General features: G+C 36.7%; 2 protein-coding genes across 4 annotated transcripts in view; both read left to right on the top strand.

Annotated features, from left to right (window-relative positions):
* The first annotated feature begins 9,834 nt into the window (after positions 1-9,834).
* Positions 9,835-18,545, top strand: part of LOC130551410 (protein NLRC3-like) — a 36,283-nt gene continuing 27,572 nt past the window's right edge. For 2 of the 3 annotated variants that reach the window (XM_057329018.1, XM_057329002.1), the window contains exons 1-2: positions 9,835-9,988; positions 17,967-18,060. In XM_057329018.1, coding sequence (XP_057185001.1) covers positions 18,011-18,060 — 50 coding nt within the window. In that variant the 5' untranslated portion in view covers positions 9,835-9,988; positions 17,967-18,010. The remainder of the gene's footprint in view (positions 9,989-17,966; positions 18,061-18,545) is intronic. The other variant, XM_057329010.1, reaches the window with a different exon arrangement.
* Positions 13,401-15,234, top strand: LOC130565724 (uncharacterized). The gene is made up of 2 exons (XM_057353153.1): positions 13,401-13,487; positions 13,780-15,234. Exon 2 carries the CDS (start codon positions 14,359-14,361, stop codon positions 15,232-15,234), a length of 876 nt encoding a protein of 291 aa, XP_057209136.1. The 5' UTR covers positions 13,401-13,487; positions 13,780-14,358.

Below are 18,545 nucleotides of genomic sequence, written 5' to 3'. Positions count from 1 at the left end.
TCTAAATTCTTTCATAGTTTTTTTTTATGTAAAGCTGCTTTAAAACTTAAAAAATAGAATAAAATTGATTTTTGTAATGAATGGATTCTGGTAACGCCTAATGTGTTTATGCATGAATAAAATGGGAAAAGTTGACTCTGTGTGTGTGTATAAGTACTAGAAGCAAAGCCTTTTATGGGCAATATGTTTAAAATGTCAATTTTGTTGTTAGTTCTCCCTTCTCCTAAATGGCCTTTTAGTTCACAGGAAAACACACATAAACACCTATCGCCTGCACATTGTTCTTTTGAATTGTTGTAAGGCTCTTGACAAAAAAAAAAATGACAAGAGTCAACACAAAACCACACTGGAGAACATTTATATTCATCGAACCACATCTGAGATTAATTGCAGTAAATAGAAGTTATGAAAAGAAAAAACACAACAGCAATAGGACCCAGTTTTGCTTGAAAATAAACGCCAAAAAAAGAGAAATGTGTTCGATTTGATTTAGTCCCAGCCAACATTGGTATGTGGGCCCCATGTGGGTTATATCTGGGCGACATGGGCTCCACATGGGCATGGGATAAAAATATATGGGCCCCATGTGGGATACCAATATGGGTCCCACACAGGGCTCTAGAGTGTGACTAATTTGGTCGCATATGCGACCTAATTTCTCAATGGTGCGACTAAAAAAAATCTGAGGTCGCACCGGTGCGACCAGCCGTTGGAGGGAAAAAAAAGTCTCTGCGACAGTCTCCCTGTGGTTCAACAACAGACACATTAGGCCCATATCGTGGTCTAAACCAATCAGAGATAGTGAAGGGCGGACCCCCCTCTGATTGGCCGTGGTCCAGATATTCCTGTACATGTGTGTACGTTTGAAAATGCTGTTCAAATTATTTTATTAATTATTTAAAAAAAATCCCATTCATATATTTTTGCTGTTAAAATACCTAATACCTCAAATATAATATACCTAAAATACATTGCTAAACTTTCCCTTTGATAAACATGAAACTGTTGATTAGTTCTTTGTGATAACTGGGGTAATATGAGGCTGACATTCTGGCTAATATAAAGTAATACGGATAAATTACGACAGAAATAATCTAAACATGAACTAAAATCTGGGACATCATGTATCTCTTTCCATGCCAATGTTTGTTGTTACGTATTTTTGGGGTTGGTTTTGCTGCAGCCAGGTGTACGTATACCTATCAGTTTTTCTACTGGCATAAAGTTGACGTTGGACGTTCGATATTCGTGAATTTACAGACCGTCTCTAAAGTTACATACACATTAAAAATGACTTACAGTCAGAAAACTAACTGTCTAGTGTTCATGTGTGTGTGTCAGCTATAATGCACACCCTTTACTGTACAGTACAGTTCGTTTTGTGGCTGTATGTCATTCCCTCTTAATGACATTGAGCTTTAAAAAATATTTTTGTATATGACCCTATACAGAAGTGAAGCACATAGGAATATTTGCATTTGATTTGACAGTTTATTATAAATATAAAAAATCTAAAAGGTGTGCATTATAGTTGACTTTTTGTATTTGTATAAAGTTTGTATTTTAATGTGTGTGTAACTTTAGAGACGGTCCCTAAATTCACGAATATCGAACGTCCAACGTCAATCCAACTTTATTCTATTGCTTCAAGTCAGTAATTAATCAATAGTCAATAATTAGTGTCAGTGGAGGATGAGTTAAACCCTATGCCTCTCATGTGTGTACCCTAATCACTGAAACAAATACATACATAATATATGGGTGTAATATAACCATTTAGTTTGTGCATTAATTGTGCATTCACACTGCCAGCAACTTTGATTTGTGTCGTTTCTTTCTTTGATGTTGTTAGAAGGTGATAGTTCTGGTTGTCTTAGTAAGAACTAAGTTAAGAACATCACTGTAGTTTCATGTCATTTCATATTGACCTTGAATCAGTTTTATATCATTTAAATGTCTTATACAAATTACACTAGTTCATAATAAGCTATGACAAATATGTATGGATGACATGAGCTCCACTGACTTTACTGTTACGGTCTCTGTTGGTTGTGTAATTGCAGGACCACTCTCTTGTATATGCCACTCTTAATTACAAAATTTTTTCATTAAACATAGGCAATATGAATGTACTAGTATTAAATTATTACTATTTTATCTAGCAAGTTTAGCCTCCAATCTAAGAATGTTTTGCTTTCACACTTTCGGGTTTAGAGAGGGATTACTTAAAATTGGGTCTCTTATTTTTGGGCATTTGAGTGTGTATTAACTTTACCTAATATTTACAGGGGACATAATAGTGTTTTCTATATTGTATATTAAACAATTTAAAGCCAAAAACAGTTTGTTTTGGTGATTGTCAAGAAAATATAAAATACTGTAAGGATTTTTTTTTCTCACAATTTTTTTTAGAGACGAGGAATCACCTTTACTGAGTTCTGGAGTCAGACGGAGGGTTTGCATTGCCCTTGGAAAACAACTACATGAAATTTCAAAAGACTCAGAACCAACTAAAGCCCACAAAGTTTACACATTTTCCATCACCAATGACACACAAAGCAGCAATGATGGTTTACGTAAGCACTTTGAGTGTTTTGGAACTGAGGAGGCCAACAGCTGTATTAACATCCATTCTTCAAACTAGTAAATCCATCAGGGTCATAGTATTGACAGGGACAGTAGAGATGCCCAGACCTCTAGCTGCAGTTTTCTGTATAGGATTTTAGCTGCCCAACAGTTTGTGGCCTTGTTGGTCATTCTTTGTTTCATAATTCTTTTAAATATACAGTACTGGTTCAAATTTTGCAAACGCTCATGTTTTTTCACCCTTTATAGTAATAGTAAACTCATTAAAACCATGGAATTACACATTTGTAACTATGTTGTGACTAAAAGCATCTAAAATAAATCAACACTACCTTATATTTTAGCATCTTCAGTGTGGCCACCCTTTGATTAAAATCTATGTGTGTATATAAATACAATTTTTGTTTTCTAATGAAAGAAATTGACATGTTTGCACAATTATATTTTTATCTGGAAAAGTTATTTCAAACATTTTTTAAGATTTTTAAAATCATTTCAGTCATGTGTTTCAAAACTTTCGACTGGTACTTTATATTGAAAGTTCTGATTGTTAAAAGATTGTTCTGAGAACTGTTTTTGAAGTACACAAGAGTTTTTTTGTCTCTGTCCCATATTTTTTAATTAAGTTCATTAAGTTTAAAATCCTATATACTGTAGAGTTGTGGTCAAAAGTTTACACACCCCTTGCAGAGAAAATGTTGAAAATTTAAGAAAAATAAGAAAAGTAAGTTCGTTTTTGAATTATTACTGCCCTGAACAAGTTATTTCACGTAACAGACATTTTCATAACGTTTTTAACACATAATTATCTACATTTATAAAAGTAAGCCAGTTCAAGACTTAACATACCTGCACGACTGGTTCCTAATACTGTACGACATTACCTGAACAATCAGTGACATTTTTTATGTTTTGTAATAGTTGTTGATCAAACTGTTGTCTGAAGGATGTTTATGAAGACCTGTGGACAGTTTAATGGTGTCAATCCTTCACAATCTTTGCTTTTTCAGCATCTTCTGCATTATTGACCCTTGTTCATCAGTGACTGAATGATGAGATTCATCTTTTTATGCTAAGGAGAATTGAGAGACTCATAACAACTATTACAAAATATACAAACATTCCATGATACTCAAGAAGTCAACACTACATTCAAAAGTCAAGTGCGTGTAAACCTTTAGGTTGGGTGACCAGTTTCAATAGTTATTATTTGTTGAAATAATACAAATATATATATATATTTAGTAACGCCTTCCAAAAGCTAAAAAAATATATATACATGTTTCCGCAAGGACAAAATTCATTTCACAAAAAAAGTTTGACACAAATTATAATTTTCAGAGATTTACACCCACCTAACTTTAAATATATTGTGTTGACTTCGTGAGCGTCAGGGAATGGGATTTGAATAGTTTGCAAGTCATTGCATTTGTTTTTTATTTACAGTTTGAACGGCAAGATTTTTGTAAATGGTACTGTAAATATTGTTTTATTAGAATGAAATATACTGACAATTAACATTGAAACATTGACAAAACAGTTTCCAAATTTTCTCATTGTAAGCTTAGTAAATAGTAAGACATGAGTGTTAAACTTATTTGACTTTTTGTGCAGAAACTGTCCAAATGAAAGATAAGATGGACAATGCCACTGTTTTCTGTATTGTTTTGTGTATTAATGTAATTGTTTAAATATGCTAAATAAATGAAAGAAGGGTCAACAGACATAGCCCTTGAATAAATCAATTTACTGTAATGTGCAATTTTATTATGAATGTACGTTTACATTGAAGTAGTGGATAACACTGAATTATGATGTGGTGTTATACTGTGAATATTTTTAAGTACAATAATTTTCTAAACAATTCATAAGTTCTGGGGCAGTTGTGTAAAACGGACATGGGCCGGTGTCTTTTGACACAACGGGCCAATAGCGGACCGGATCTGTTTTTCTCATCTGAACCAGCACTGGGCCAGCTCCAGACCACCTCTGTAACTGTTCCACATCTGGACCAGATCTGTCCCCCAATTGGACCGAAATACTATAGAAAAATCAGAGCTGTTCCAGAGTTGGCCCAGTGCTGGCCCAGATGAGGAAAACTGATCTGTGCCGCTATTGGCCCGTTGTGCTAAAAGACACCGGCCCAGGTCCGTTTTACACAACTGGCCCAGAACTTATGAAGGGTCTGGGCCAGATGATATTTGCTATCTGGGAAGCTACTATTAATTAAATTCATGTACTGTATTGAAGTATTGCACGCAGTGTGGTAACTTTGGTTTGAAAAGTGGTGGGGACCAGGGTAGGGTTGCACCAGCCATTCGTAAGTTCTTTCTTAAATGAGAACGTAAAGTCCACACTAGAGGCTTAGAACTACTAGCTAGTTTGTAACTAACTCTGTACGTTATTTGGTTGCACCATTTGGTCGCAGGACGTAGCTAGTTCGTAAGCTCTCCGTAAAGTAATGCGTAGTCGCATAATATGACGTTTACCTTCAGTAGTTCAATAGCAGCCATAGAATGAGGAAAATTTGTGTTGAAATGTTGTGAATTTCAAAACGTTTTTGATTTAAACTTATTTTACATAACATAATAACGGTGAAAATAAGTTTTGATTAAATGGAATACTACCTAATCATAAATAACATAATAGGTATTAAATATTTCAAATTAAACAAGATTAATAAACAAATGCTAATTAAAATCAATACAGCGTCATAAAATCATAATAAATTACATGTTATACGTGATTTCATTTTACTGCCAACGGTAAATGCAGACGGATTTTATTTTGACATGCACAACACAGGCAGATGGATACACACACGGAGGCGCCATTTTATTCCCACGGTTACTCCTGACGGGAGGCTTCCGTAAATATTTAGTTTATACGGAACGTTACGCTTCAAGTAAGTTGAATGGTGCAACTCAAAATTATTTAGTAGTGCGTAAATTGTAACTTAGTGCCCGTTTAAGTCAAAACTAGGCTAAGTTGTAACTTACGTTGAGAGAGTCGCGACAACGGAAGTAAAAAAAACCGGGCTCTCCTGTTTTTGCCAAGTGGTTGATATCCTTACGACAACATCATGTTGATCCTGGGACAACATTTAAATCAACCAATCAGATTTCAGAAATAAGTTTACAGTTTATTTTAAATTTAATCTCCAACCAGGATTAGGTGCTTAAAAGACCATTGTTTTTCACTATCATTTCCCAGAAATCACGTGTCACGTAATTCATGGAGCCTTCAGATATAGTTCCAAGTTATGTTCTCTCTTTAACTGCTTTTATTTCTAAAAAAAATAATTAAATGACGTCTTTAAATGAGTTAAAAGTTTACCTAATTTGGTCTGTTCAGCCGCAGCTCAATACGTTACTAGTAACTTCCGGGAACTATTGGCTCCATGAAATTGCTGTGAAAAAACTGTTCCATTGGAGTCAACGGAGTTGGCGCAACTCTCTCGCTCTCAATGGCTCTGGTAGGGATAAAGTCCGACTCCTCCCCCGGGGTCTGTCAAATCAATGGAAAACAAAACATTAATAACGTAAATATTTATATAATAACTCTGTGGTAATATAGCATGGAGCGAGCACATGCCCTTACTTACTAACATCTTGTTAAACAGATGAATTCAATAATAACTGTACAAAAACTTTTATCTTATTTTTAATCTACTGTAGCCTGCGTGTGTCATGTCTTCAGTGTTTGGCCCTTTCCTGCTTCATTTTATTCTGATATGGATCTTGTGAACAGGTGTGAGAATGTTTTTTGTGTTACAGCTGAATGTCAGTCTGATCTTCTTCTGTTGAATAAACGGATGTATACAGAGACGGCAGTCAACACAATCAACAGACTTGAAGATACTTTGATCACACAAAAGACAACAGATATAAGATATAATCATACTATGACAGTGATGTATACATCATTTAAGAATAAATCAGATGTGACATTAAATCTGTGTATCATCTGTTGTTTAGGACAGGATCCTTATATTTTGAGGGAACTGCATAGTGTTTGTGAGGTTATTTTAAAGAAAGTGACAATGCTTTTTAATGATTTTTAGAAGAATATGTAAATACAATACTTTTAAATGTATATTATCTTCTATTAAAGTGTAGGGTTGACAAAAAAAAACAGGAATTTATTGCTGTGCTACAACCTCATCTTTCTTCTCAAAAGGACCATTTGCTCTTCTGAAGATCACAGGGGTGCTGAGATAGTGATCAACCACTATTGCCGAGATGTTTGTTTATTGTGGGTCCATTACAGTGGGGGTTAAAGGTGGCCCTGATCGGTCAATTTGAATGTATCTGTTAGTTTAGTCACATGGTCAAGGAAAGGATAAAAAGGACATGTAAGATGGCTTTCTCTCTTTTCTCCTCGCTGGAAGCTTCTCTACGGGAGCTCTGGCTCTTCTTCTATACTTTCTCTTTCTATCCAATCTCTCAGGTAATATCACATACATTTGGAAACTGTTAGTTTTATACCATCTTGCTGTTAACATTTAGTCATTTCCGTATCCATATAGCCTGAACCACTATAGCGGAACCACCCTTACAAAAGTTTTTAAGATTTTAGTTATTTTACGGATTTATTGTTTTTGCCATCTACAAATGTGACGGGGAACTTCAAAATGGGCGAGAGCTTAAAATCAGGATGATGCCGAACGTGTTTAAAATGAGTCCGCTCATAAGTTTAGCTCCAGAAATTTTCATTTTTAGGTGGCAGAAATATTAACGAAAAATTAATATCATATAACATTAAAACATATTCTGCAGATATTGCAGAATATAGGCCTACTGTTACCAAACTACAGTTTTCAATGCTTATTTGAAAAAAATATTTAGTTTTCACTGGCATGCAGTTAATCTTGGGTTCGGATAAATTGTGATCTGATCTAGGAAATAAAATAAACGACAAGGAATTACAGTAAAGACATTTGGGGTTTTATTTGTGAATGGTGTGCTTTTATTAGGTCTCGCTTTTTTGACCCGTTTGATTTTATTTCAGAAAAAATACAGAATATAAAGTAACTAAAAACATTGAATGGTCAAGATCCTCATTGTTTAGAAGATTTCATCCTTAACGTTATAGATCCATCTGTCATATACATGTGTTTTCTGCATCTATTATGCATATAGTCTAACATTTTTTTTTACAATTTTGTCTATCTTAACTTAAGGAGTAGACAATATACCAGGCCTATATACTATTTAACTTAATTCTAAGAGTAAGAGTGATGCTTCAACAGAGTGAGGATCCCTCTGCAGTTTATTAAAGAACAATAGTCAGACAGCCAAGGACATACAAGGCAAAGGCAAACTCAGAGTGATCACACAGGCACAATCGATGATAAAGGCAGTCCCAGATCAAACACTAAATGAAAATAAACAGGGTAAACGCTCAGAAATGATACCCAGGGCAAATCAAGACTTCGCAATGACTGTTCTGTGAAGTGGGTATAGAGTGGGAAACGACAACCAGGTGGTAGCGTAATCAGTGCCAGGTATAAGGGCTCATGGGAAATGGAGTCCGAATCATAAAGTCAATATTCCGGGGGTGCTCCCTCTGGTGGCGATTAGGGAGATGAGCGGGAGCCTCACTCGTGACAAAGAGTAAATATGCCACGTTTGTGTCTGTCTATATATTTCATATATTTTTTATATTTATCTATATATAATATATATCTTATATTATATAGTATATTGTCTGCGACTTCAAATTCAAAACACAGGTGTGTGATAATCCACCAGTGTTTCAGATTTTTAATTTTCACTCAGGACTGTCAAGTACAAATATTTATTGTTACCTACAAGTTCTCAGATTCTAAATTACAAGCCCTCAGTTTTTCTTCTCTTCATGTTTTCATGATCCTTTACTCATCTGTCTTATGAGGAAATGTGGGGAAAATAGACTTAATGTATTTTTAAGTGTACTTCACATTGGAATTAATTTATTGGGCGTTTAAAGGTCCAGTCAGTGAAGTGTGACCAACCGCTCACTCCCCCTGCCCCTCCCTTTCAAAACATTACACAGCTGACAGAACATGGCGAATTATATGCAAGGGGACATGTAGATAGAAATAGCTTATTCTAAGGTGATAAAAACATAACGCTTCAATGTGTGAGCTCTTTATACACCTCTGAAGGCATGGCTATGTATATTATATTGCATTTCTATTAATAGATCGTCCCAAAAATTACACACTGGACCTTTAAGGTTGTGCGATCTGGGTACTGATGTAAACGTTTGCAGTGTTTCACCAGCAGAGAGCGACATAGACCGTGTATTGATTTTGCGAGTCCGTAGTGTGACGTCATCAAACCGCGGTCTTCCTCTCGCCTCAGTGTTTACAGTTAAATTTGCAACAGATCAGAATGTTGTAAGTGTGTATTTGTGTTTGTACTGTGAATTTTAATTTAAGGGAGTAAATATGACACGTTTGTGTCTGTCTATGTATTTTTGTGAGTGGCAAGATTGTCAGATTATTTGACCGAGACTTTAAATTCAGAACACAGGTTTGTGATTATTGTCCACGAGTGTTTTCACAAGTTTACGCAGGGGTTGTAAATGTGAACAGTACAATGTTTTGTACAATTCTCAAATTATACTCATACTTTTTCTAATTTATTTATTTTCATAAGAACATCCAACATGTCTTTGCTCCTATGTTTTATAATTTAATGTAACGTTAGGGGTTTGGTTTGTTTTAGTTTAGTTTATAGCATAATACTTCACTCAGACTTGAGCGTTTAAACTTTGAGGTTGTGTGTGATGTGATCCGTCTTTGTAAACTCGTGTAAACGTTTGCGGTATTTCACCAGAGGGCGACATATAGACCGTGTAATAATGTGAGAGTGTTTACTTAAAGCATTTATTTACAGAAAATTATGTTTTGAAGTATTGCACTGTATGAGTTTTAAACTGAAAATGTAAACATACGTCTTGTTGATAAAATCCATTCACTCGGAATGCAGAAACTATCAGCTATTACTGTTTTAATAGTCGATATGTATGTTTTATGTTATAACCTACAGGATATTACTTCAGTATTTACGGTCGCTTCAATTGCTTCATCGATGAATCTCACCATGTGAGTTTCTGATGCTTTTTCATGTTTCAGAACATATATATAATAGATATAGATATATAATAATGTAAAAATCGGCCAACTACGAGAGTTTCACAAAATAATTGTTTTGTCTCATCACATTGTGTTTTTGCTTTTAGAGTTTGCAGGGTTATTATTCAGACTTTACACTCTTGCTGGAGACACCCCGCTGGAAATAGGAAATGGTTTGTTCCAAATTCGTCAGTTGAACTCGAAACTGAAAGCATATTTAAGGAGTCAGCCATCTGCTATTACAGTCCGAAAGTGCGTCACATTTTACAAAGAGACGAAGTAAGTATAAAAAGTCACCATTTATTATCTTAAACAACATGCGCAAAGTTTTTATTTAATAAACAAACAGCATTCGTCTTGAAAGTCTTTTTTAGCTGCTTTCACGTTTGTTTATCGACATATAACGTCAGCCTTGTTAGTAAGTAAGATAGGCCACTCGTCAAAAAAAACGGCCTCTGCGTATATATTTTTTATAGTTTCAATATGTTTGTTTTACTTTTAGCATATTTAATGTGTTGTTGATAGATTCTAAATGCTTTTGCGCCTTTCTAATGCTATTTTTGGTTTTATCAGTTATCACTTTATGTTGTAGTTATTTTGACACCGCGCCCTGTTTACATGAGAAATTGGCACTGGGTTCATTTCTATTCAAGACCACAACCCTGAAATGACATTACTAGGGCTGCAGCTATCGATTATTTTAGTAATCGAGTATTCTACTGATTTTCCATCGATTAATCGGGTATTCGGATAATAAGTACATTAAGAGCATAAAGAGCAATACTAAATATACAAGAGAAAATAAGACAGGTCTCTTAAAATGAACAACTAATTTGTTTACTTTTTAGAAAAATTAACATATTTATTGCTGAAATTGCATACATTCATATCTGTGAAAACTAAACCCATTTAGTACATTCCATTGCCATATTACATTCAAAATGCAATATAGGCCTAATACAAATGTATACATATGAAACATTAATAAAATAGAAAGAATAATTTCAAAGCTAAACAACTAACTTCAGCTTATGCATGATGCATTTAGTTTATCTAAATTAGTTTTAGTTTCTTTTTTTAATATTAAATAGTAATATATTTGTCCACATAAAAATACCGAGTTACCCGGACTTTTATTTTGGCAGGTCGTCGGAAGACGCTTATTTTTTAGTGCGTTAGCTTCACTCAGTAAAATTTTCTGAAATAAACTCTCAGAGCAACTCTGGAGATGAAGTTCATGTCCTCATAAAGTGCAGACGCAGACAAATTCACGAGCATCACGCGTGTAGCACGTTAAACTGTGCAGTTCATTCACTCAGACACGCAGAACAGACAGATGACATGTGTAAATAACAGGATTCGGCGTCCACAAGTCCGCATCTAGTTTGATGGACTCAATGCAGCCGGAAAACAAGTTTAACTCGCAAACTAGACTAAAACCAAGTAAAATAGCAGTTCACCATTTCAATAAGCTATCAGTTATTTATCAGCATGAGAAATAAGTGTGAGCGTGTGAACAGACTAAAATGCGTGTGTCTCACGGTGAATGCGTGAGACTTGAGAGCCCTGTAACATGAATAGAGTTTAGCGGGCTGTGCGTCAGTAATAACGGTCCGTGGGGAAACGCAGTGCTACATGTGTACTGTAGTTAAATGGATTAAACGAGGCTTCGAGGCAACAAAAATTGCCTCGATGATTTTTTGTATTCGAATAACTCGAGTTACTCGAGGAATCGTTTCAGCCCTAGACATTACCAAAGATTTTTTATGTAATGATGTTTCTGAGTGTTTTTATTTGTACCTATTTCTTTTACTATATACATTTTGCTACTTTTAAATATATGTTTATGTTTTTTTTCTATTTTATTGTTGTGTCTATTTTTTTCTTTTTCAGGAAGTTACTTTAAAGGGATAGTTCACGTAAAAATTATTTTATCGTTGTTTATTCTCCCTTGTCTTTCTAAACATGTATGACTTTTCAGTAAGCAAGCAGTAATTATTTTTAGTGTTCACTTACTGTGAAAAAAATGATGTGGTATTGAAGTGCGCATACCCAGTTGCCATAGCTGTATCCCTTCTAGCCATAACCAACTCGCCCTCTCAGACAAAAATACTGTAGTGACCTATTGTATTTGCTATTGAAAAATGTAGTGCCCTTGTAGTAAATTGATAAACACTGTATACTATAATGAAGTTCAAAAACACTAGTCAATACTGTAGTATACTACAGTAATTCATATGGACAAATATACCACTATTGTATAGTAAAAAAAAAGAAAAACAGGACTTACCTATCCTAAACAAATTTAGGTAAACTAAAAATATGGCCCTAATTTATCCATCTGTATGTAACATTAATGTAAATTGTTAGTTACCTGCCTATTCATGATAAACTGCACTTGCATATTTTTTTGAATGATGACAACAGACGATTAATACTTGTGCTCCTACTGTTTGGCCTGTGCTACCAAACTTTAAACCTCTGTAGCAGCAGTGCTATGTGCAAAAAAAGTTAACTTACGCCTTAACACTAAAAATAATTACTGCTTGCTTACTGTTTTATAGCAGTCGTGGAGATTAGGCCTATAACCAAATTCAGGCGGCTAAAGCGGACATTAGTTAAAATGCTTAGAAGTGGGGGTGGGCGATATAGAAAAAATTTCAAATCACGATTTTTTCTGGATACATCACGATTCACGATTTTATCCCGGTTCTTTTTCAAGTTGGTTTTAAGACTATTTTGCAAATTGCAGAGCTACAATACAGCCAAACTAATTTCCCCATATAAAAACATACTCTTTACCATTTATATTTTCAAGAATATTTTAATCAAGTTAAGATTTAATGCAAAGTGCAATTCTGAAAGTATGAACATTCAACAAGACTTGCATTACAATTAACATCACAAAATGAACAGTTGTATCAGTCAGATAGCTTATTAGACATAGATCCCAGCAAACAGGTTCAAAAATGTAAATAGCTTATTTTTACAAAGTTAAAAAATGTTTAAATAAAAAAAATGTACTCGGTCTAGTTAAATAAATGCAAGTGCACAGACTTTAGCATAACTCCCAAAAAATAAACATTGGCTTCCAAAGGTAAAAACAAAAACACACATACAAAATGTAAAAATGTAAACTACCTTTCGTAATCTGTTTAGTATATTTTTCAAAGTGCAACGCGTTTCAGAACCAAAACAATAAAGGTACAAAAATATTTCCTGACCTGAGTCCTGAGTCTTGTAAACTTAGCAGCTTTGGAACATATCAATTTCTAAAAGAACACACAGTATAACTAATCACAGTCACAAATTTTTAGAAAGGAAAACCAGCTGATTCACTTTATCTGGCTTGAGAGTTGCCCTTTGGCAGGTGACAATATTGCCACCAGTACTGAAGGCTCTTTCTGAGGGAGCACTTGTGGCTGGAATGCATAAATACTTTCTAGCAAGTTGACTAACTCTTGGAAAGTTTGCCTCATGGACTTTCCACCATCCCAGTGGATCCACCTCACTTTCTGCATTTGGTGTGGACAAGTATCCCTTCAATTCTCCTTCTATTGCCTCTTTTAGAGATGAGGAAGCTGATGTTGTGGCTGCAGATGCACTTACAACACCTGAGGCTTTTAAAAAGCTGGCAAGTGATTGTTTTGCTTTCTTGGGTGGTGTCTGACCCTCATCAGGGCTCTGTGATGTGGAGGTTGAGGTACTAGATGTAGGCTGCTGATCTGATGTTGGATACTGTATGGTCAGCAAAGACTCCAGCTCAGACAAAGCTCTGGTTTGTATTCCCTCTATCTTGTCTTTTTCTATGTATTGTGTTTTGAACCTGGGATCGACAAGCGAAGCCATGTCCAGCAGGTCATCAGTGGTGGGGTCCTGATATTTGTCAGTGAGGTATGCGAGAATGCTTGTCTTCATTGTTTTTGTTAGTTCAGTGTCTTCATCATTCAGGCTCAACATGTTGACTTTCAACAGGTGAAGCACTGGCTTTACATAAGATATACTCACATAGTCCTCACCTGAGAGTGCATCAGTAAAGTCTTTCAGTGGACTCAATGCCTTTTTCACAGACTCCATTACGTCAACATCTTGCCATGACAGGACCAAATGCCTAGTCTTCTCGTCTGCCTTCAGGACCTGAGAAATGGCCTTTTCCTGGTCAAGCACTCTCTCGATCATGTTGAGTCTCGAACCCCATCGTGTTGGGGACTCGGTGATGAGCTTCTGTTGAGGTAGCTTTAGCTCAGTTTGAGCATTACTTAAGTCCCACTTTTTGTTCCAGCTGAAGGAGAATGTACTGACGACTTTCTTGCAGACCGATGTTACGCGTTCAACACGAGGGTCTTTGTGTCACAATCCACCGTCTGCCCTCACTTACAACTGGACTACACTTCCCATAATCCTTTTCACCATCTCACCTGATCCCCATCATTGAACATTATTAGTTTATCCACGTCACCTGTTTATGTCTCATTATCTGTGTTATATAAGTTCTCTTCTTTGGTTGTTTCAGTGTCCAGTATTGTATGTTTTGGTGTTGTGCTTCCCCTGTGTTCGTTTTGGATTAAAGAAATCTTTCTGATTACCTGCTCGTTTGGTCTGTTCCCTGTGCAAACCGTGACAGAATACTTGACCTAAATAAATTCAAGATGCCAACACTTCCACCAGGACTAGCCGATGTCCTCAAGGCAGACATGGCAATACGGGAGATGCAACAGGCTGGACGATCTCTTGAAAGGTACTCGGAGGAATTTGTGGAGTTGAGCTATCGGGTGAGTTGGAGCGATCCTTTTTTGAATAATATATTTCTGACTGGTCTGGATGATGATCTGCTCGCCCTTCTCGTGATCCCCTTCGCGGAAGATTCCTCGCTGGAGGACATCATTAACCAGGTCCTCCAAGTGATGGGCTCAAACTTCCGCGTTGGGGATGCCGAGCAGGACTTGAGCGGTCGTCATCCAGAACCAGTGGAGAGAGGGGGATCAGCTCCGACTCGCTCGAAATCCGCTCCGCACTCCGCCGCAAAACCTCATCGTCGTAGAAAACGGCGAGGACGCCACCACGCCTCTCCAGCCAGTTCCGAGCCGATCCAGCCCGACTTCGAAGCCTGTTCCGAGCCGTTCCCGCTCAGCTTCCAAGCCCGTTCCGAGCTGGACCCGTCGGGACTGCCAGAGATCCGCGAGCCGGTCCCGCCCGGACTTCCAGAGATCCTCGAACCAGCCCCTTCCGGTCTTCCAGAGATCCGCGAGCCGGTCCTGTCCGGCCTGCCAGAGATCCTTGAGCCGGTCCCGCCCAGCCTTCAAGAGCCGCCAGAGCCCGCTAAAGAGGAGAATCTACTGGACTCGTGGGTAGATTGGGAAGAACCTTGCTTACTGCCTCTGGGCTCTGAACTGCCTGTTTGCCCTGCTACCTCTACGGAGGTAGCTCCTCTACCCCTGGCGCTTCCGCTTCTGGAAGTCACGTTATGGTGTGTCTGGGCCGCACACATGTCCCTAGAAGACCCTGCAGACGAGTCCAGCTGTTGAGCTCCAATGCCTTCACCATATTGGCCCCGCTATCTGTCGTCATACAGGTCATGTTTGCTTCTTTCAGTCCCCAACATTCAAGCGCGTCCCTAAGGCCTTGCGCTATGAGCTCGCCCGTGTGATCTTGTGGGAAATATGTTGTTTCTAGACACGCACTGCACAACTTCCAGTCATGAATAAAGTGAATCGTCAGACTTAAATAAGGCTCTGAAGTACGGCTAGACCACAAATCAGCTGTTGTAGCAAAAAACTTTACATTTTGAATTTTGTTTTGCATCTTGCTGCAGCACTCGGAATAAAGCTGTGGAATGGCCGTGGAAGAAAAATATTTGCGGCTGGGTATTTCATAACGTGGATCTACGACTTTGAGCAGTCTTTTAAAGCCCTCATTTTCCACAGTCTTTATGGGAATCATGTCTTTGGCCAGGTAAAATGTCACCGCATCAGTTACATCTTTCCAGCGCTTGCTCGTTCTGTCATACGGAGTTCCTTTCTCAAATGCGTCTTTCGTTAAAGTCGTTTGTTTAAGCCTTGTAGTTTCTGGCTGCTTGGTTGTACCTGATGTTCTCGCGTGCGGTCCCTTTATAATTTGACTGTCGGCATACTCTTTCGGGTGCTTTCTTTTGAGGTGGTTAAAAAGGTTTGTTGTGTTGCCATCCGACGTGCGAATCTTATCATTGCAATATTTGCAAATAACTGCTGTTTGCGCTGTGTCTGTTGGGGAAAAACCAAACCATTTCCATATTACAGATGTTGAATTTTTTTTAGGGACCAACTCCTCCGCGTTTCCCTCCATCGTCACTGACTGCGTCGCTTAATCTCACTAAATTTACGAGCAACGTACACGAGTTTGTTAACTTGGCGCCATCTATCGCACGGATGTTGACGAAATCAATAGAACAGCAACGGATATAACGTGTCATGCACTATATAGGACGATGTAACGATTTTTCCGAAAAAGTGGATCGTGCTGTCATTTTAATCATTCGCGATCAAATATCGTCATATCGCACACCCCTGCTTAGAAGCAAATTTGACCAATCTTAATCCGAAAGAATTATATTGAGAATTCAAATGAAATATATTTTTTTATCTTTGGACAATTCATTTTTGTTACTCGGACAAGTGAATGACAAATGCACTTGTCCGAAAGACAACCAGGCAGCCATTTGTTATCGCAGAAAGAAGCCCCGACAGTGTGATCAGGACCCGACGCGAAGCGGAGGGGCTTCTTTCGCGATAACAGCCGGCTGCTTGTACATTATCCCGCTTATTACACGGCTACTTGCCACATGAGAAATAAACTGGACATGAAATGTGAATTTGAAATATTTTATTAGCTCATTTTTACCTCTCAAAATGATTTGCAGTATCCGGGTTACAGGGTGTTGTTAGTTTTGAGCGGTTGTTATTTGAAAAGAACAACCCTTGGAATGTCGCGACTGGCCAATCAGAATCAAGCATTCAAATGAGCCGTATAATAAATATATATAATCTGGTGGATTTATACCCCAAGAAAAGAGACAATCCATGCAAAATGGAATGCGTCACAATAATTGTTTACCTCGATTATTTTTAGGGATGTAACGATTCACCGTGAGCCGGTTGAAAATCGGTTATAATGAGTGACGATTCAAATCGGTTGAGGTGTGAACTGAATCGCAATACATTTTTTGAACAGCAGGGGCCGCTATTTTCAAAAAAATCCAAGAAAAGCTCAGACAGTATTAGTTTGTTTATATTGAAGAGACTTTTTCTATTATTAATTTGTTATAAAATTGCAGTTTAGTTTTGTTATTTGAAATAAAACATTATTTTATTATACAAAGAAACGTGAAGCATTTAAGAAATAATGCAAGGGAAGTTGTTCATTTCTAATTTGTTTCAACTCATTTTGTAAAAATAAATCGTGAGTAAATCGTGAATAAATCGCATCGTGAGATCAGAAGCGTGACTCGCATCGCTGAGTGAATCGTTACATCCCTAATTATTTTATTTTTGTAATTGTTGAAGGCCAATGTTGACGATTACAATTAATTTTTGATTAATTGCACAGCCCTACTCTGATTTAGTCATTATAAGCAAAAGATCTAATTAAACTTTTTATCTGATTAATCAAATAAAAATCATTCAACTAATCGATTATCAAAATAATCGTTAGTTGCAGCCCTAAAGTATATATATATATATATATATATATATATTCTCCTTCACAACTCCTTCCTGGTGGAACATTCTTCATAACTCAGTCCGGTCAACCACATCTCTCACACAACATTCAAAAGACTACTTAAAACCCATCTCTTCTGTGAATACTTGACAGCAAAACGGGAAAAAAACACTAACCCTCTCTCTCTTTCTCTCAACTGGTAGTGGTCTAGCTTTTGTTGAAACTAGTAACTTGGTATTAGCACCTATTGTATTATTGCTCCTGTATGACATATCGCTTTGCTCCCTTACCTCTCTGTAAGTCGCTTTGGATAAAAGCGTCTGCTAAATGACTAAATGCAAATGTATATATGAAACATTAATCATACAACATCTTCATAATGAAAATATACAAACCTAAAGTATAAGATCTTTACTCTACAGTATCTCCCATAATTAATATTATTTAATTTTATTAGTTGTCATGAAGTTGTTTAATGCTGAAGGCAGTGTGATAACTGTAATTTTGTGTTTGTGACGTTTTATGTGAATTTGTCTGAATCAGTTTCTCTGTCAATATGCAGAATCAGTGGATGTGATTTGTCAGATCTGCATATGAAGCTCCATTATGAGCAACGCACAGACATCTACAGATGGAGACTCTTCTCCACAGTCCAGGTAATTATGCTAAAATCTTTGAAAATAATATATATATATATACAGTATATATATATATTTTCTCAACAAAAAAAACTCACCATCAGGTTTCTTTGAGTTAGAAAAATCACTTGTTACAGTCCCCTGACCAGTCTCTCCAGGATTTATACATATATGCAAGTCAATCCACGAAAAATTCACTTCATAATTTTGCATCAAAAGCTGAAAATGAACTTCTGCTTTAAAATAGTCATCTTCTCTGATGATGATGTCAGTTTGACAACTTAGGCACAACATCTGTTGAAAGAAAGTTTCAGTGTTCTAGATTCAGTCATTTCATAGTGGAAAAGAATAAGCCACACCCACTATTTTTATCTTTCGGTATTCTTTATTAATGAGAAATACACATCACAATGAGGAATTAAAGTCGATTGTGACTATACTAAAACAATGGTATATTTTCTTAGGTAAAGAAATAATACTTATATAGTATATGTTCCAATGGA

Source organism: Triplophysa rosa, linkage group LG1, assembly GCF_024868665.1.
Source record: "Triplophysa rosa linkage group LG1, Trosa_1v2, whole genome shotgun sequence".
Lineage (NCBI taxonomy): Eukaryota > Metazoa > Chordata > Actinopteri > Cypriniformes > Nemacheilidae > Triplophysa > Triplophysa rosa.
Note: the sequence above shows the minus strand (reverse complement) of the source record. Positions and strands in the feature narration are given on the sequence as shown.